The 20,152-nt window shown below is 32.5% G+C and overlaps 1 protein-coding gene across 3 annotated transcripts in view; it reads right to left on the minus strand.

Annotated features, from left to right (window-relative positions):
• Positions 1-20,152, minus strand: part of LOC139496638 (uncharacterized) — a 41,418-nt gene that overhangs the window by 15,811 nt on the left and 5,455 nt on the right. For all 3 annotated transcript variants that reach the window (XM_071285105.1, XM_071285107.1, XM_071285106.1), the window contains exons 3-11: positions 19,718-19,886; positions 10,234-10,325; positions 7,526-7,654; positions 6,369-6,499; positions 5,759-5,920; positions 5,330-5,531; positions 4,795-4,864; positions 3,123-3,191; positions 253-2,433 (exon numbers count right to left, since the gene is read on the minus strand). In XM_071285105.1, coding sequence (XP_071141206.1) covers positions 253-2,433; positions 3,123-3,191; positions 4,795-4,864; positions 5,330-5,531; positions 5,759-5,920; positions 6,369-6,499; positions 7,526-7,654; positions 10,234-10,325; positions 19,718-19,886 — 3,205 coding nt within the window. The remainder of the gene's footprint in view (positions 1-252; positions 2,434-3,122; positions 3,192-4,794; positions 4,865-5,329; positions 5,532-5,758; positions 5,921-6,368; positions 6,500-7,525; positions 7,655-10,233; positions 10,326-19,717; positions 19,887-20,152) is intronic.

The following is a 20,152-nucleotide window of genomic DNA, read 5'->3' on the forward strand; positions in this document are numbered from 1 at the left end:
AAATCAGATACTCTTACCAGAAACTTTAAACTAACCACATAATAACTTTAAGGTCAACGTCAAATTGAAGAAATTAAAGAAGTTCTTATATCTAAACGAAAAAATCTTTATGATTGGAAAATTATGAAGTCCTCTATTCTAGCCTTGGATATAATATCATGTAACAATTTTTTTTTAAATAAATAAAGGCAACAGTAGTATACCGCTGTTCGAAATTAATAAATCGATAACCTTATAATGTAGTAGTTATACCTTTGTTAGGTTCTGTTTCTTTACTGTTTGGTGCAATACAGTTTTGAAGTAGTTCCTGTGTTTGATTAACAGTTGCAATTGATTGAACAACATCATTGCCAACATCTGTATATGGTACAAGAGGTTTACAAATCACTACTTCTTCTGATATATCAGTGTATGGCACCAGAGGTTCACAAATACAATTGTTTTCTGTATCTGTATATGGCACAAGTGGTTTTAAAACTCCAACCTCCAAAGTAACTGGTTTTATTGGGGAAATGAAATTCGCTGGTACTGTAAATTTATTAGGACTATTTAGATTAGGTCCATTACTTAAAGTCTGTGGTTGTCTCTGATGACCAATTTCATTTGCATTTTGTCCTGGCATTTGACTCTGAGCTGTCATTTCATTTGATGTATTCTGATGTTGAGTTTTCATCATTGAAGAATCAGTTTCCTGTTGAGAATTTGTGTTAAAAGGACAACTTGGTGCTGGATTAACCTGTAATCTATACCTCACAGAGTCAACATTGCCAATTAATGGTAAGGGTAGTAGTGGTCTACTGCTCCATGGCTGAACTCCTTGTGGTGCCACACCAAGTAGTGATGGTTTTCTATGTTGATAAGGTGGGGAGTGCATCAATGGTCTTGGGGGAGATAGTTCCCAAGGTGGCCATGCCATTCTAGGTTCATAGTAACCACTAGGTCTCATTGGTGTTGACATTCTGTTGTAATTATAACAATGCTGTTGATATCCCAATGGAGACCAGTGCCTTTGAGGATAAGTGTTGCAGGAAGGGGGTGAGTACATGATGGGTGCACGAGATATTGTAGACTGGAAAGCTAGCTGGTAAATTGTTGGCAATCTTGGACTGGTGTGATATGGTGGTGGTGGTGATAATACTTGTGAAGTAGGTGACTGTATAAACTGTGGAGGTGTTGTTCTAAACTTCAATGGTGAATTACTCTGCCCTACAGTTGAAATGGGTTCACAGGTTTCTGGAGAATGTACACTGTTTGTATCTGAATTTGTTGATACTAAAGGAAGTACATCTGAACTAATAGCTGTTTCACAAGATGGCAGTGGAATGCATTTCAATGATACTGGACTGTGAGAAGATGTTATGCATAATGATTTGTCCAATGACTGATTTGGAATTTCAGGCGATTTTGAGTATAGATTCTCTTCTGATTGTATATTTTGACAACTTTCTGATTCATTCCCTGGTTGAGGTAAAACCGATGAACTGTTGTTACTTTTATCTAATTGTAGTGAATTTGTTGTTAGGCATGGATGTATTATTTGACTTTGATCTTTTGACACAGGTGGTGACTTCTCCTCTGAAGTTGAACTTTCGTAATTATCTTCCTCTTTTTCTAAATGTGGACATGTTGGTTCATCTGTTGAATCTCTGGCAATGCTCTCTTCAAGATGAAGAGTTGGTGGTTTGGGAGTAACTCTAGAGCACTGCTCTGATGTGACTTGTAATGACCTAGCAAATGCCCTGTCTAGATGTGGACTGGGGTTAAATTCTATTGAGGAAATGTCCCTGTTGTTATTAGGATCCTCTTGTGACTTTTCTAATGGTGAGGTATAGTAATGCATTAACTGTCTTTCATCCAGAGTTGGTGTACCTGGAGTTGGTGGAGAAACAAATCTTATCGGAGTTGTTTCCCCTTCCCTTACAGGTGTTGACTGACCACTTGTTGGTTTCCCATTGTCCCACACTGTTGCCACTACATAGTTCTCATGAGTCCTTCCAAAAGAAGTGTTCAAATGTTTTAAAATGGAAACACTATCTTTGGTTTTTTTATATGGGTAGTCTGGTGGTAACTTGAGAATTTCTGGTGTTACCTTTGTTGGACAGATTTTGTCTAGTTTGGGAGAGTCATTTTCTGAATCTTTTGTTCCAAATGAGGTAGGTGATTCAAAGAGAGTATTTCCTATAGAAATGCTTGGTGATTTGGACTTTGAGACAATTTGGTGACTTGGAGATGACAGCTGTTCAATAGGTAAAGAGACAGCTATATTACTCTCTCCTGAATCACATAGTTCCATATCACAAACAGTAGAGTTATCTCCCTTTCCATCCTTCACTGTTTTTACACAAGCTACTTGTTTTTCTTCTACTTTATCTGTTAAACTGTCACTTTCTCCTTCTTTGTCTTTGTCATCTTCTTCTTCACTACCAGAGTTTTCTAAAAAAAACAAACTCAAAGAATGTGCAATTAAAATTATGAAATTTAACAATACAGTCACCTGACTTTGTATCATTGGCAAAAATTTAAAAATGTGTTATTAAAAATATGTTACAACTCATCACTGTCAAGCTGCTGACCGATTATGAAGTCTATCTGTTCAGCAGTTTCCTGATAAAAATATTTGTTTCATGGAACATATTGAATATTCAAAGTATCTGGTAACAAGAAGTTGAAGACTGACAGATATAGAAGAGCTATAAAAAAAGATGTGGTATGATTGCCAATGAGACAACTGTCCACAAGAGACCAAAATGACACAGACATGTTTCTACCCATCAATGTTAATCTACTAACTAAATATGAACTTATTATGATCAGTTGTTCTTGAGAAGTCTGACTAAAATATTTATTGAATGAACAATTGATAAACAGAGGACAGACAATGTGATTGCAACATAGCCCATACTTTCAGTTATGTTTTACATAAAAATAAGGATGACATGACCTCTCTAAAAAGAGATTGGTTTGAAGAGGGAGATTTCAAATTAATAAATAAATACTGGGAGGCCCTAACCAATATCTGGAAAATTATAACAACTGCCCCATATCCTGTAAGATAACCAATTAATTTACTCAAAACAGTAAATATTTATTCCTTAAGTTCCAAACTGAAATAGGCTTCTTACTTTTTCTTGAGTTTCTGGAAAGAAAAAGGCAATACAGCACAACTGGATACTTATGAGGCTGCGACAAACCTGAAAATAGAATGAATTTCTTTACTTGTCAACTCTTTAAGCATATTCTTTAAAATACACCCACTTGTCCTATTATTCATAGACAAAGTCAGTCATCATTTATATGAATATGGTTTTATTCTCCAATTTCTTAAAGATGATAATAAATGGCTGTGCCAGGAATGCATGAAAACACTGCCCATTGGTCATTTAAACGCTGGTGGATATATATTTTATATTTGGCAATCATACCACATCTCCTTATTTTTATAATGCAAGTTAATGTAGTTCTTGTTCATTGAATCAACAAAAATATCTGTAAAATGGTTAAGGATTCATAAAAGCATACTGGAGTTATCTAAAACACATGATAAATTGTATAGTTCTAAATATTGAAGTCACATAATTCCAAAGAAACTAATCTTAATATCATTAAAATTGAAAGGCAGCTTATCTTTATTAAAAAAATTCAACATAGATACCAGGATTGAAATTAAGTAATAGTGCCAGACGCACGTCTCGTCTACAAAAGTCTCATCAGTGAAGCTGTAAAGTTATAGTTGGGTATGTAATAATCATAGAAAATATACGAATTTGCACCTGTCCTATTTTTTAGTCAGGAATCTGATGTTCAGTGGTTGTCATCTATGTGGTTCATAAGACTAGTGTTTCTTTTTTTTTCGTTTTTATATAGATTAGATCATTGATTTTCCAGTTTGAATGGTTTTACACTAGTATTTTTTGGGGCCTTTTATTGCTTGCTGTTCAGTGTGAGCCAAAGCTCCGTGTTGAAGGCTGTACCTTGACCTATAATGGTTTACTTTTATAAACTGTTACTTGGATGGAGAGTTGTCTTATTGGCACTCATACCACATCTTCTTATATCTAATTACACAATATCTTATCATTGTGAACAATCAACTATAGATTGCTATGAGTAATGTTTTTATTAAATATTACAAGACTCCTAGCTAAAACGCTGGTGCATTGACTTCTCATTATATACTATATCTAAGGATCTATATCTAAACAGAAGTAAGTCCTCTATTAAAAACGTTACCTCTGATTTAACAAGCAAATGTCTATACATATTTGGATGTTCTATCATAACAACAATGTGTGTTTCTGACATGCACATACATGACAACAGATACAGGCAAGGAAATTAGGGTCAAGGCCATATGATACAAGTAATCACATACTGACCATGTGTCATTACTGAAAAACAACCAAAATAATATTAACCAGGTCATTCAACCACAAAAATTAGGTAAATGTCATGACAGAAGGACTAGTTGATAAAGTCTTCTCATAAGCTGCTTCACATAGATTAGGTAAATGTCATGACAGAAGGACTAGTTGATGAAGTCTTCTCATAAGCTGCTTCACATAGATTAGGTAAATGTCATGACAGAAGGACTAGTTGATAAAGTATCCTCATAAGCTGCTTCACATAGTTTAGGTTGACTTAGATAAAAGAGAGGTACGTGTTATTGTTTAGTAAAATCCAGAAGGAAAAAATATTATTCACGTCTTACCTCCATCAACCTACTTAAAATGAGGAAAATTTATGAGCTCTGTTATCGACCATTTAAGAAAGAGATCAAAGACATAACATTCTTACCTAATTGGTATGAAAGTTGCCCTTGTGTCAATAGCAGTAATATAACATCCTCTAGTTTCTGTACTGCAATCTACAAATGTTACAATATTACTACAGAACATTACATTCTTTAACATGTAAATATGTTGCTGCATAAACCTCAATAGATACACTGACAGGAGGTTTTCTTTAGAATTTTGTCAAATATCTAGGACTTGCAATTTCTTGTTTTCTATACATATTTATTGCTTTGACATCCCTACCTATGAACCGTTAAAAACAATCAAAAACTTTTTTTGTGTGCTATGAACCGTTAAAAACAATTAAAATCTTTTTTTTTTGTGGTAACAACAAATTAGACTCAAAGACAAGAAAACAAAATGGCTTTACTTTCATAGTTTGGGCATGAAAACCTAATTTCAAAACAAATTTGTTGATTCACAATAGTTAATAAACATGAACAAAGAACTCATGGTCCACCTAGGGTGACAACATATCTGTAATAGACCAAGTATTCTCTAAAAATTTCAGATATAAAACATATTTTTGTACTTACACAATCATGTTTGCCAAGATAATTCATTATCTTTTGGAAGTGACTTTTGATTCCAGGTTTACTTGGATGTAGCTCACACACATTGATGTAATAACTTCCAGAGTGGTTTTCACAGTTTTTAGTCAGCTTTCCTGTGTGTTTTAAATACTTTTGTTTAACCTTGCTAGCCTCTAGCTTGTGTGTTATATCAATATCTGTCCCACTAAAAATATAATTATAAATATCATTCATTCAAAGTGAACAATGTTGTCATTGTATTCAGGTCCAATGAGTCTCCTCACATGAAAACATTTCAGAATCAGTTTATTGTATGAAATCTACTTATAAAAGCACCAGACTCAAAATCAAGAGGTAAGATATGTAACAAAGAAGAATTTTCTAATTTTCTAATTGACAGTTTTCCTGGTAAGGAGAACAATTGTAACTTACAGTTTAGCTGGTTTAAACCATGAAGCAGATGATACCATGTTGATGTTACAGGCATGCATTCCTTTGACTGTAAGAGCCCCATTCCACACAATATAAGTTTCAGCTGCTTCTCTTCCAGATGATGCCAGAGGTCTTGAGGATGCTGATGTCCTAGATGAAGTACTGGGGAAAAAACATTTCTAATGTTTACTTTTCTATTATGTAAAGGTAAAATATCAGTGTCTTACATACATTAAGGTTATATGGTAAACTTGTATTCAGCATCAGTGCTGCCATTTCTCATGATATCAATCTAATGTATCTGTTTTCTCATAAAACTTGTAAATGAATTATTAGGAATCAACAGGCTATGTCATTCACTTTCAAAAGAAAGATAAAAAGGGGGGAGGGGTTGTGTTGTGTTGAACAAACCAACAATGATTGAAAAAAATTGACAGCTCTTTTTTTTTAAAATATAGATACTATATCACTTTAAAGAGGTATATTCACTGTTTCTTTTTTGTAATAAAGTCAGATTCATTTTTAATTTTTTTTTATACCTTTATTACCTTATTTCGCAAATGATAAGTAAATTGTTTTTGAATCTTTAATTGTGGATGAAAGATTTTACCTTTGAGCAACTGTATTTGTGTTCGTCCTCAACATTGATTTTGGTGTAAACAAAAATGTCACCACAGCAAATGGCATCACTTGACGAGGAATTTCACATATACTTTCTTCACCATACTCATAGGCATAAATCTAAAAGAAGGTATTACAAGAGACCAAATGACACAGAAATTAACAACTATAGTTCTCCGTACGGCCTTCAGCAATGCAAAGCCCATACCACATAGGCCCCGAAATGACAATGTAAAACAATTCAAGCAGGAAAAATAATGATCTAATTTATGTTAAATAAATGAACATGCAAAATTAAATTTGGTAAAAAGAATGGCTATCTATTGATCTACTAAAAAACATTTTTTTTATTTTTGGCCAAATTTGACCTTTTTTCTGTACTTTAATGTTTCTTTCTCTGTTAGTCTTCAGTTAGTGCAACATTTTACACTTTACTTAAGTATTATTTCTCTGAAAGCCTTCAGCTTACATCATTTTACCCTTTAAGTGTAATAAGTATCATTCAGTCTTCAGTCAGTGCGATATCTAACAATTTATTAAATTCATCAATGCATTATTCCTCTGACAATCTTCAAAATGTACCATATTTAATTTCATCTGCACTTATTCCTGGAATTTGATGAATGGTGGATGATTTGAAAACTGAATGGAGTCAGATTCTTTTTCTGTCAAACAGTCAGTTTGAAGGACTGTTTAGTGCCATGGTATGTCTGAGTCTATATAGAAAACATTGAAATTGTCAAACTAGACTTTGGCAGCAAGTTTCATGTAATAGCTAGTAAACCTTACATCATTGCTTCCTTATTCATGTTTTCTCCACAATTATTGATCCTTTTATTTCATAATTTATTCTCCACAATTATTTACCCATATAACACAATGGTAGCTTTATTCTACTTAACAATCCATTTTGGACTACATACACATTGTTTTCCTTTTTGCTAAGATGTTGAAATGCTGCTTTGTTTCCAAACAAAACTTTGAATCATGGGAGCCAATTTATGCAAATACATTGGCATAAATTCTATTCATCTAATTTGCATACAGCAGAAAACACACAAGTAAACATTGTGTAAATGTGTTAGCAACCAGGATTATATGCATTTCCCATAGTTCTATGTAATGAACTGCATCAAACAAGTTTACCTGTGAACTGTTAAATAATGCAGCATGATTTAATGAACTGTCTGCACTGGCTACCAGATGACAATCATAATTTGGGGTAGGTTCTAATGGAATGTTTGTGTGGTTCTCAACTACTTGTTTCACTTTTCCCTGTAAAACAAACAACAAATATTTCACTAAGTTTGTAGTATAATTTATGTTTTATCATGTAGCTAACTCTCAATGTCTTGAAATTGGTCAAGGTCAAATGAACCCTGCAAGACCAAGATAATCACCTACACCATATATAGCTAACCTATTGCTTATAGCATCTGAGGAACAAACTGACCATGAGGGACCATGAAAAGGGATATCAAGGTGATATGCAGCTTGCTAGATAGACTTGCATACCTTACAATAACTTCTTCGTTTATCTAATTCACCACTTGCTTATAATATCTGAAAAACAGACATAACCATGGAAACTTGAAGTTGACCAATAACCATGAAAATGAGGTAAAGTTCAGATGAATCCTACTGGACATATCTGTATTCTGTACACCTTACATTATTCCATACACAAAGTAAAATTGATTATAGTATCTGGCTCAATATGTGAGATTCGTTTCTGGTAAACAGTAATGGTAGCATTTTCCTCAACTCCTCTATCCATATTGCAAACTTGAATGATGGCTTGTTGTAAGCTGGTTAAATTTTTGGGTACCAAGTGGGATTCATTTTAGCAATATTAAGCAGTCAATGAAAAACCCTTTGTGATGCAGCTTTTTTTTTCACACAAAAAGTTCTTTGAAAATTTTTGGATATTGACCCATCTGAGAAACACATCTAACCACAAAATCAACCATAAATTTGTTGTAAAAGTCAGAGGAACACTACCTGTACCAGCAAATATCCAATGTAATTGACCTTTTGCTTAACTCACAAAAACATGAAAACCTAACATTGACCAAACCATGAAAATTTGAATATTGACCAACGGAAAACAAATAATGTCAAGGTCAGATGAACCTAACCCAACAAGCATGTTCACATAAATATAGTTCAACATTTGCTTGTTGTATCTGAGAATTATACATAACCACAATGACCATTGAACCATGAGAATGAGATCAAAGTGAGATAAAACATGCCATGAAGACATGTACACCTTACACACATTCCATACATCAAATATAGTTTGTTTACAGTATCTGAGACCTTACCATAGAAATGTAACATTGACTAATGAACCTTGAAATTTAGTTTATAAATGTCAGATAAAGTCTGCCAGACAGCCATATACATCATGTATATGATATCACATAACCCAGAAATTTTTATTGTTTAAAGTAGTAGTTGGTACACTGTTTGGCAGATGCATTTCCTTTGCAACTCTGAAAGCAAAATACCATAAAAAAGTTACTGCTATTCAAATCTATAGAGTAATATATTTGATAAAATATTATTTTATAACCTTATTCATTGTTATTGATTACTCTTTTCTCTGTAATTGATGTGCAATTTCAAACTGAATAAATTGGAAATACATATTTAATTTAAGCTAGTAATGGAATAAAACATCCTGTTTCACATAGCAATAATATTTTAATGGATTTAAACTAAATATTTAAACTAAAAACATTTTGAAATCAGCTGGGAGAAATATATCATAATCATTCCAGTAACCAAACAGCCTATCATCTAATTAACTCCTATTACATTTTAATAATTGCAATGAATGTTCTTTATTTCTAACTAGTCACATGTTTATATAAATTGTTAATGTGTCATGTTATATCTATAATGATGATAAAAAAAATGCAAAATTGCTTAATAAAGGCTGACAAATATATCTTATTTTGACTTGTAATAAAAAAATTAATCAACCATAAGTTATGATAACAATGCTGCTAACATGGTCTTTTATTTTTACTGGCTGCGCATTTACCAAAATCCCCCCATTTTCCATCCTCATATTTCTCTTAAACAAGTATGGCATCCATGTTTTATTTTCTGGGGGTTTTTTTATTCTTAAAAATAATCATTGTGATCTACAATATGTTATATCAAAATTACAAAAATGACACAACAATGTGAAACTGTATCAACTCCCCAAAATTGATAATCCAATAAATAATATCTTTGAAAGATTTACCTGTTTAGTTGGTTCCATTTAGCATGTTTAGATGATTTACATTTAACTTTTAACATTCTCCAGCTACAAAGCTCCCATAAGTTGATCAAAATGAAAATCTTTTTGATTTTTAAATGTGACCCATACTAAGATAAACTGTACCCCCAGAAGACCCATTGCTGAGTATTTGAAAGATTTATTTGAAACATCTTTTACAAAACAAAAGATATGTAGCAGCATCTACTATTATCAGATTATGGTGACAGATTTATTGTTTTAGTTAATTTATGAAATGAGAGAATTTATAAAGGTAATAAACAGGGCAGCTGGAATAAACAACTGATTTAGACAAAATTTTCAAAATGCTGAAGTTTTGGTATGTGCTTAATATCATTTTAATTAAAAAAATAGATAAAACATTGATGTTCACTTTAATAGCCAATTTTTCAGTAATGTTGGTTGTTGGTTGGTCCAAAAAATAAGAAATTATTCCCAAGGATGATTATTTAAAATATGTTGGGTAAGCATCCTTACTTAAACTTAAACTTTCTTATTTCTTGTCTATTCTAAGGCCAGTAACAAATGTATGTGACATAAACTGTTATAAATTGCCTACCTTCATCACTTTAAATATAATCAGATAACCATTGTATTTACTGGAAACACTGCCTGGTCGTATAACATCAGCATGCTTACATAATTGTACACCTTCAAACATAAAAAATATAATCAGATCTGGTCGTATAACATCAGCATGCTTACATAATTGTACACCTTCAAACATAAAAAATATAATCAGATCTGGTCGTATAACATCAGCATGCTTACATAATTGTACACCTTCAAACATAAAAAATATAATCAGATCTGGTCGTATAACATCAGCATGCTTACATAATTGTACACCTTCAAACACAAAACAATATAATCAGATAACCATTGTATTTACTGGAAACACTGCCTGGTCGTATAACATCAGCATGCTTACATAATTGTACACCTTCAAACATAAAAAATATAACCAGATAACCATTGTGTTTACTGGAAACACTGCCTGGTCGTATAACATCAGCATGCTTACATAATTGTACACCTTCAAACACAAAAAATATAATCAGATAACCATTGTATTTACTGGAAACACTGCCTGGTCGTATAACATCAGCATGCTTACATAATTGTACACCTTCAAACATAAAAAATATAACCAGATAACCATTGTGTTTACTGGAAACACTGCCTGGTCGTATAACATCAGCATGCTTACATAATTGTACACCTTCAAACACAAAAAATATAATCAGATCTGGTCGTATAACATCAGCATGCTTACATAATTGTACACCTTCAAACACAAAACAATATAATCAGATAACCATTGTATTTACTGGAAACACTGCCTGGTCGTATAACATCAGCATGCTTACATAACTGTACACCTTCAAACATAAAAAATATAATCAGATCTGGTCGTATAACATCAGCATGCTTACATAATTGTACACCTTCAAACACAAAAAATATAATCAGATAACCATTGTATTTACTGGAAACACTGCCTGGTCGTATAACATCAGCATGCTTACATAACTGTACACCTTCAAACACAAAAAATATAATCAGATAACCATTGTGTTTACTGGAAACACTGCCTGGTCGTATAACATCAGCATGCTTACATAATTGTACACCTTCAAACACAAAAAATATAACCAGATAACCATTGTATTTACTGGAAACACTGCCTGGTCGTATAACATCAGCATGCTTACATAACTGTACACCTTCAAACACAAAAAATATAATCAGATAACCATTGTATTTACTGGAAACACTGCCTGGTCGTATAACATCAGCATGCTTACATAACTGTACACCTTCAAACACAAAAAATATAATCAGATAACCATTGTGTTTACTGGAAACACTGCCTGGTCTAATAACATCAGCATGCTTACATAATTGTACACCTTCAAACATAAAAAATATAACCAGATAACCATTGTGTTTACTGGAAACACTGCCTGGTCGTATAACATCAGCATGCTTACATAATTGTACACCTTCAAACATAAAAAATATAATCAGATCTGGTCGTATAACATCAGCATGCTTACATAATTGTACACCTTCAAACATAAAAAATATAATCAGATCTGGTCGTATAACATCAGCATGCTTACATAATTGTACACCTTCAAACATAAAAAATATAATCAGATCTGGTCGTATAACATCAGCATGCTTACATAATTGTACACCTTCAAACACAAAACAATATAATCAGATAACCATTGTGTTTACTGGAAACACTGCCTGGTCGTATAACATCAGCATGCTTACATAATTGTACACCTTCAAACATAAAAAATATAATCAGATCTGGTCGTATAACAACAGCATGCTTACATAATTGTACACCTTCAAACATAAAAAATATAATCAGATCTGGTCGTATAACATCAGCATGCTTACATAATTGTACACCTTCAAACATAAAAAATATAATCAGATCTGGTCGTATAACATCAGCATGCTTACATAATTGTACACCTTCAAACACAAAACAATATAATCAGATAACCATTGTGTTTACTGGAAACACTGCCTGGTCGTATAACATCAGCATGCTTACATAATTGTACACCTTCAAACATAAAAAATATAACCAGATAACCATTGTGTTTACTGGAAACACTGCCTGGTCTAATAACATCAGCATGCTTACATAATTGTACACCTTCAAACATAAAAAATATAACCAGATAACCATTGTGTTTACTGGAAACACTGCCTGGTCGTATAACATCAGCATGCTTACATAATTGTACACCTTCAAACATAAAAAATATAATCAGATCTGGTCGTATAACATCAGCATGCTTACATAATTGTACACCTTCAAACATAAAAAATATAATCAGATCTGGTCGTATAACATCAGCATGCTTACATAATTGTACACCTTCAAACATAAAAAATATAATCAGATCTGGTCGTATAACATCAGCATGCTTACATAATTGTACACCTTCAAACACAAAACAATATAATCAGATAACCATTGTATTTACTGGAAACACTGCCTGGTCGTATAACATCAGCATGCTTACATAATTGTACACCTTCCAACATAAAAAATATAATCAGATCTGGTCGTATAACATCAGCATGCTTACATAATTGTACACCTTCAAACATAAAAAATATAATCAGATCTGGTCGTATAACATCAGCATGCTTACATAATTGTACACCTTCAAACATAAAAAATATAATCAGATCTGGTCGTATAACATCAGCATGCTTACATAATTGTACACCTTCAAACATAAAAAATATAATCAGATCTGGTCGTATAACATCAGCATGCTTACATAATTGTACACCTTCAAACACAAAAAATATAACCAGATAACCATTGTATTTACTGGAAACACTGCCTGGTCTAATAACATCAGCATGCTTACATAATTGTACACCTTCAAACACAAAACAATATAATCAGATAACCATTGTATTTACTGGAAACACTGCCTGGTCGTATAACATCAGCATGCTTACATAACTGTACACCTTCAAACACAAAAAATATAATCAGATCTGGTCGTATAACATCAGCATGCTTACATAATTGTACACCTTCAAACATAAAAAATATAATCAGATCTGGTCGTATAACATCAGCATGCTTACATAATTGTACACCTTCAAACATAAAAAATATAATCAGACCTGGTCGTATAACATCAGCATGCTTACATAATTGTACACCTTCAAACATAAAAAAATATAATCAGATCTGGTCGTATAACATCAGCATGCTTACATAATTGTACACCTTCAAACACAAAAAATATAATCAGATAACCATTGTATTTACTGGAAACACTGCCTGGTCGTATAACATCAGCATGCTTACATAATTGTACACCTTCAAACATAAAAAATATAACCAGATAACCATTGTGTTTACTGGAAACACTGCCTGGTCTAATAACATCAGCATGCTTACATAATTGTACACCTTCAAACACAAAAAATATAACCAGATAACCATTGTATTTACTGGAAACACTGCCTGGTCTAATAACATCAGCATGCTTACATAATTGTACACCTTCAAACACAAAACAATATAATCAGATAACCATTGTATTTACTGGAAACACTGCCTGGTCATATAACATCAGCATGCTTACATAACTGTACACCTTCAAACACAAAAAATATAATCAGATCTGGTCGTATAACATCAGCATGCTTACATAATTGTACACCTTCAAACATAAAAAATATAACCAGATAACCATTGTGTTTACTGGAAACACTGCCTGGTCTAATAACATCAGCATGCTTACATAATTGTACACCTTCAAACATAAAAAATATAACCAGATAACCATTGTGTTTACTGGAAACACTGCCTGGTCGTATAACATCAGCATGCTTACATAATTGTACACCTTCAAACATAAAAAATATAATCAGATCTGGTCGTATAACATCAGCATGCTTACATAATTGTACACCTTCAAACATAAAAAATATAATCAGATCTGGTCGTATAACATCAGCATGCTTACATAATTGTACACCTTCAAAAATAAAAAATATAATCAGATCTGGTCGTATAACATCAGCATGCTTACATAATTGTACACCTTCAAACACAAAACAATATAATCAGATAACCATTGTATTTACTGGAAACACTGCCTGGTCGTATAACATCAGCATGCTTACATAATTGTACACCTTCCAACATAAAAAATATAATCAGATCTGGTCGTATAACATCAGCATGCTTACATAATTGTACACCTTCAAACATAAAAAATATAATCAGATCTGGTCGTATAACATCAGCATGCTTACATAATTGTACACCTTCAAACATAAAAAATATAATCAGATCTGGTCGTATAACATCAGCATGCTTACATAATTGTACACCTTCAAACACAAAAAATATAACCAGATAACCATTGTATTTACTGGAAACACTGCCTGGTCTAATAACATCAGCATGCTTACATAATTGTACACCTTCAAACACAAAACAATATAATCAGATAACCATTGTATTTACTGGAAACACTGCCTGGTCGTATAACATCAGCATGCTTACATAACTGTACACCTTCAAACACAAAAAATATAATCAGATCTGGTCGTATAACATCAGCATGCTTACATAATTGTACACCTTCAAACATAACCAGATGCTCCGCAGGGCGTAGCTTTATATACGACCGCAGAGGTTGAACCCTGAACGGTTAGGGCAAGTATGGACACAACATTCAAGCTGGATTCAGCTCTAAATTTGGATTGTGATTAAATAGTTGACACAGCATAGGTTTCTGACACAGAATGAATGTGTTCTAATGAACTTAAAATTTTTGTTTCTCTTAGAGCAATTCACTATGCTGTTGAATATTAATCCTCTCAAAAAAATGTTTGAAGAAATTTTCTTTTTTATTTATGAAATTTCAAATGAGAAAAATTGAACCCAATTTTTTTAATCACATCCCCCTTTCCCTTATTCCAAAACTAATCTCAATTAAAATTTCTAATGGAGTTTGCAACAATAACTACTCATTTAAATACATCATAAAATATTAAGATGTAAAAAAACTGCTTGTTATCACTGAATGGTAAAGATTATTTTAATTTATCAGTTGGTAGTAAAAAGTGAATATACATTGTATATTGTATATAACAAAGATTTAAGTTGATTCTGGACAAAGAAAGATAACTCCAATTAAAAAAAAATCTTGCTTTTGCACAATATTTTGCAATTAGATATTTCTTGCTTACTATTCTGGACAAAGAAAGATAACTCTAATTAAAAAAATTTTGATATTTCACAATATTGTGCAATTAGATATTTCTTGCCATTGCGCAATACTGTGCAATTGAAAAGACTTGCTATTGCACAATACTTAATATAATAATTTTAGATCCTGATTTGGACCAACTTGAAAACTGGGCCCATAATCAAAAATCTAAGTACATTTTTGGATTCAGCATATCAAAGAACTTCAAGATTTCAATTTTTGTTAAAATCAGACTAAGTTTAATTTTGGACCCTTTGGACTTTAGTGTAGACCAATTTGAAAACAGGACCAAAAATGAAGAATCTACATACACAGTTAGATTTGGTATATCAAAGAACCCCATTTATTCAATTTTTGATGAAATCAAACAAAGTTTAATTTTGGACCCCGATTTGGACCAACTTGAAAACTGGGCCAATAATCAAGAATCTAAGTACATTTTTAGATTCAGCATATCAAAGAACCTAACTGATTCATTTTTTGTCAAAATCAAACTAAGTTTAATTTTGGACCCTTTGGACCTTAATGTAGACCAATTTGAAAACGGGACCAAAAGTTAAGAATCTACATACACAGTCATGACAGTTAGATTCAGCATATCAAAGAACCCCAATTATTCAATTTTGATGAAATCAAACAAAAGTTTAATTTTGGACCCTTTGGGCCCCTTATTATGTTGGGACCAAAACTCCCAAAATCAAACCCAACCTTTCTTTTATGGTCATAAACCTTGTGTTTAAATTTCATAGATTTCTATTTACTTATACTAAAGTTATGGTGCGAAAACCAAGAAAAATGCTTATTTGGGTCCCTTTTTGGCCCCTAATTCCTAAACTGTTGGGACCTAAACTCCCAAAATCAATACCAACCTTCCTTTTGTAGTCATTAACATTGTGTTTAAATTTCATTGATTTCTATTTACTTAAACTAATGTTATTGTGCGAAAACCAAGAATAATGCTTATTTGGGCCCTTTTTTTGCCCCTAATTCCTAAACTGTTGAGACCAAAACTCCCAAAATCAATATCAACCGTTCTTTTGTGGTCATAAACCTTGTGTCAAAATTTCATAGATTTCTATTAACTTAAACTAAAGTTATAGTGCGAAAACCACGAAAATGCTTATTTGGGCCCTTTTTGGCCCCTAATTCCTAAAATGTTGGGACCAAAACTCCCAAAATCAATACCAACCTTCCTTTTGTGGTCATAAACCTTGTGTTAAAATTTCATAGATTTCCATTCACTTTTACTAAAGTTAGAGTGCGAAAACTAAAAGTATTCGGACGCCGGACGACGACGACGACGACGCCGACGCCAACGTGATAGCAATATACGACGAAAATTTTTTCAAAATTTGCGGTCGTATAAAAAATATAATCAGATCTGGTCGTATAACATCAGCATGCTTACATAATTGTACACCTTCAAACATAAAAAATATAATCAGACCTGGTCGTATAACATCAGCATGCTTACATAATTGTACACCTTCAAACATAAAAAAATATAATCAGATCTGGTCGTATAACATCAGCATGCTTACATAATTGTACACCTTCAAACACAAAAAATATAATCAGATAACCATTGTATTTACTGGAAACACTGCCTGGTCGTATAACATCAGCATGCTTACATAATTGTACACCTTCAAACACAAAAAATATAACCAGATAACCATTGTATTTACTGGAAACACTGCCTGGTCTAATAACATCAGCATGCTTACATAATTGTACACCTTCAAACACAAAACAATATAATCAGATAACCATTGTATTTACTGGAAACACTGCCTGGTCATATAACATCAGCATGCTTACATAACTGTACACCTTCAAACACAAAAAATATAATCAGATCTGGTCGTATAACATCAGCATGCTTACATAATTGTACACCTTCAAACATAAAAAATATAATCAGATCTGGTCGTATAACATCAGCATGCTTACATAATTGTACACCTTCAAACATAAAAAATATAATCAGACCTGGTCGTATAACATCAGCATGCTTACATAATTGTACACCTTCAAACATAAAAAAATATAATCAGATCTGGTCGTATAACATCAGCATGCTTACATAATTGTACACCTTCAAACACAAAAAATATAATCAGATAACCATTGTATTTACTGGAAACACTGCCTGGTCGTATAACATCAGCATGCTTACATAATTGTACACCTTCAAACATAAAAAATATAACCAGATAACCATTGTGTTTACTGGAAACACTGCCTGGTCGTATAACATCAGCATGCTTACATAATTGTACACCTTCAAACATAAAAAATATAATCAGATCTGGCCGTATAACATCAGCATGCTTACATAATTGTACACCTTCAAACATAAAAAATATAATCAGATCTGGTCGTATAACATCAGCATGCTTACATAATTGTACACCTTCAAACACAAAACAATATAATCAGATAACCATTGTATTTACTGGAAACACTGCCTGGTCGTATAACATCAGCATGCTTACATAATTGTACACCTTCAAACATGAAAAAAATAATCAGATCTGGTCGTATAACATCAGCATGCTTACATAATTGTACACCTTCAAACATAAAAAATATAATCAGATCTGGTCGTATAACATCAGCATGCTTACATAATTGTACACCTTCAAACACAAAACAATATAATCAGATAACCATTGTGTTTACTGGAAACACTGCCTGGTCGTATAACATCAGCATGCTTACATAATTGTACACCTTCAAACACAAAAAATATAACCAGATAACCATTGTATTTACTGGAAACACTGCCTGGTCTAATAACATCAGCATGCTTACATAATTGTACACCTTCAAACACAAAACAATATAATCAGATAACCATTGTATTTACTGGAAACACTGCCTGGTCGTATAACATCAGCATGCTTACATAACTGTACACCTTCAAACACAAAAAATATAATCAGATCTGGTCGTATAACATCAGCATGCTTACATAATTGTACACCTTCAAACATAAAAAATATAATCAGATCTGGTCGTATAACATCAGCATGCTTACATAATTGTACACCTTCAAACATAAAAAATATAATCAGATCTGGTCGTATAACATCAGCATGCTTACATAATTGTACACCTTCAATCATAAAAAATATAATCAGATCTGGTCGTATAACATCAGCATGCTTACATAATTGTACAACTTCAAACACAAAACAATATAACCAGATAACCATTGTATTTACTGGAAACACTGCCTGGTCATATAACATCAGCATGCTTACATAATTGTACACCTTCAAACACAAAACAATATAATTAATGAATTCATATGTGCAAGATTTCAATAGATGTTTTAAAGTTTTTCTACAGCAATTACCAGTCTAGTTCCTTTAAACTATAAATTTAATACAATATAGTGTCAATTTATTAAAGAGGGGAAAAATACAAGAGGGACAGTCAAACTCATGAGTCAAACAAGATTGCTGAGCTATGAAAGTAACAAAATCTACAAATATTGTCACAAAAATACAACTCTTAAAAAGATATAAAACAAGAATGTGTCCTCAGTACACGAATGCCCCACTCGCACTATCATTTTCCATGTTCAGTGGACCGTGAAATTGGGGTAAAAACTCTAATTTGGCATTAAAATTAGAAAGATCATATCATAGCCATAGGGAACATGTGTCTTAAGTTTGAAGTCGATTGGACTTCAACTTCATCAAAAACTACCTTGACCAAAAACTTTAACCTGGAGCGGGACAGACGGACGAACAGACGGACGGACGGACGGACAGACCAGAAAACATAATGCCCCTCTACTATCGTAGGTTAGTGGGGCATAAAAAAAAAAAAAAAAGAAGAAGTTTAGAGTAACCATCTATCAAATGTAAAGATAAAGATCAGGCTATAAACTGAAGATATATAGCAACAAAAAGTAGACTAAAAGTTCATGAACTCATAGTCATAATTTATATGTACAGTGAGACAACTCTTCATCCAAGTCACAATTTGTAAAAGTGAACCATTATAGGTAAAAGTACAGTCTTCAACACAGAGCCTTGGCTCACACCGAACATCAAGCTATAAATGACCCAAAAAATTACTAGTGTTAAACTATTCAAATGGGAAAAACAACGGTGTAATCTATATAAAACATGAAACGAAAAACACTTAAGAACCACACCAACAAACAACAACTATTGAAAATCAGTGCAACAGGTAATTCTATGTACATGTTATTATTATCATGTATATTATTGGTATTCTTACCCATATCAGCATGGCCAAGACAGGAACTTTTCAGATTTCCAACCTTCAAACCATCTCCACATATTTGCTCTATATTTTGTTCTTCACTTACATATAAAAACCCATAGCTTTCTTTGATTTCTTTATCTGAATAACCTGCCTGTCGAAATTCCCTTTTCCTCTCATGGAACTGTAACAATGAAAAAAAAAGAATGGACATGGCAAATATGTCAACTGCATAATTATTATGACTTAATGATAATTTTGTTGAACAGTATGTTTAATATGTATACCAACAATTCTATAAAAAGACAAAAATGCCCTTAATTCTTGCACTATCAAATTAAATAATCACATTGAAAGATTCAGACTTCTTTTTCCCTTTCAAAGGACTAAATCACTTCATTCCCTCAAAAATTATGATCTTTTTTGTAGTGCAATTTTATATTTTGTTTC

This window comes from Mytilus edulis, chromosome 1 (genome assembly GCF_963676685.1).
Source record: "Mytilus edulis chromosome 1, xbMytEdul2.2, whole genome shotgun sequence".
Classification (NCBI taxonomy): Eukaryota; Metazoa; Mollusca; class Bivalvia; order Mytilida; family Mytilidae; genus Mytilus; species Mytilus edulis.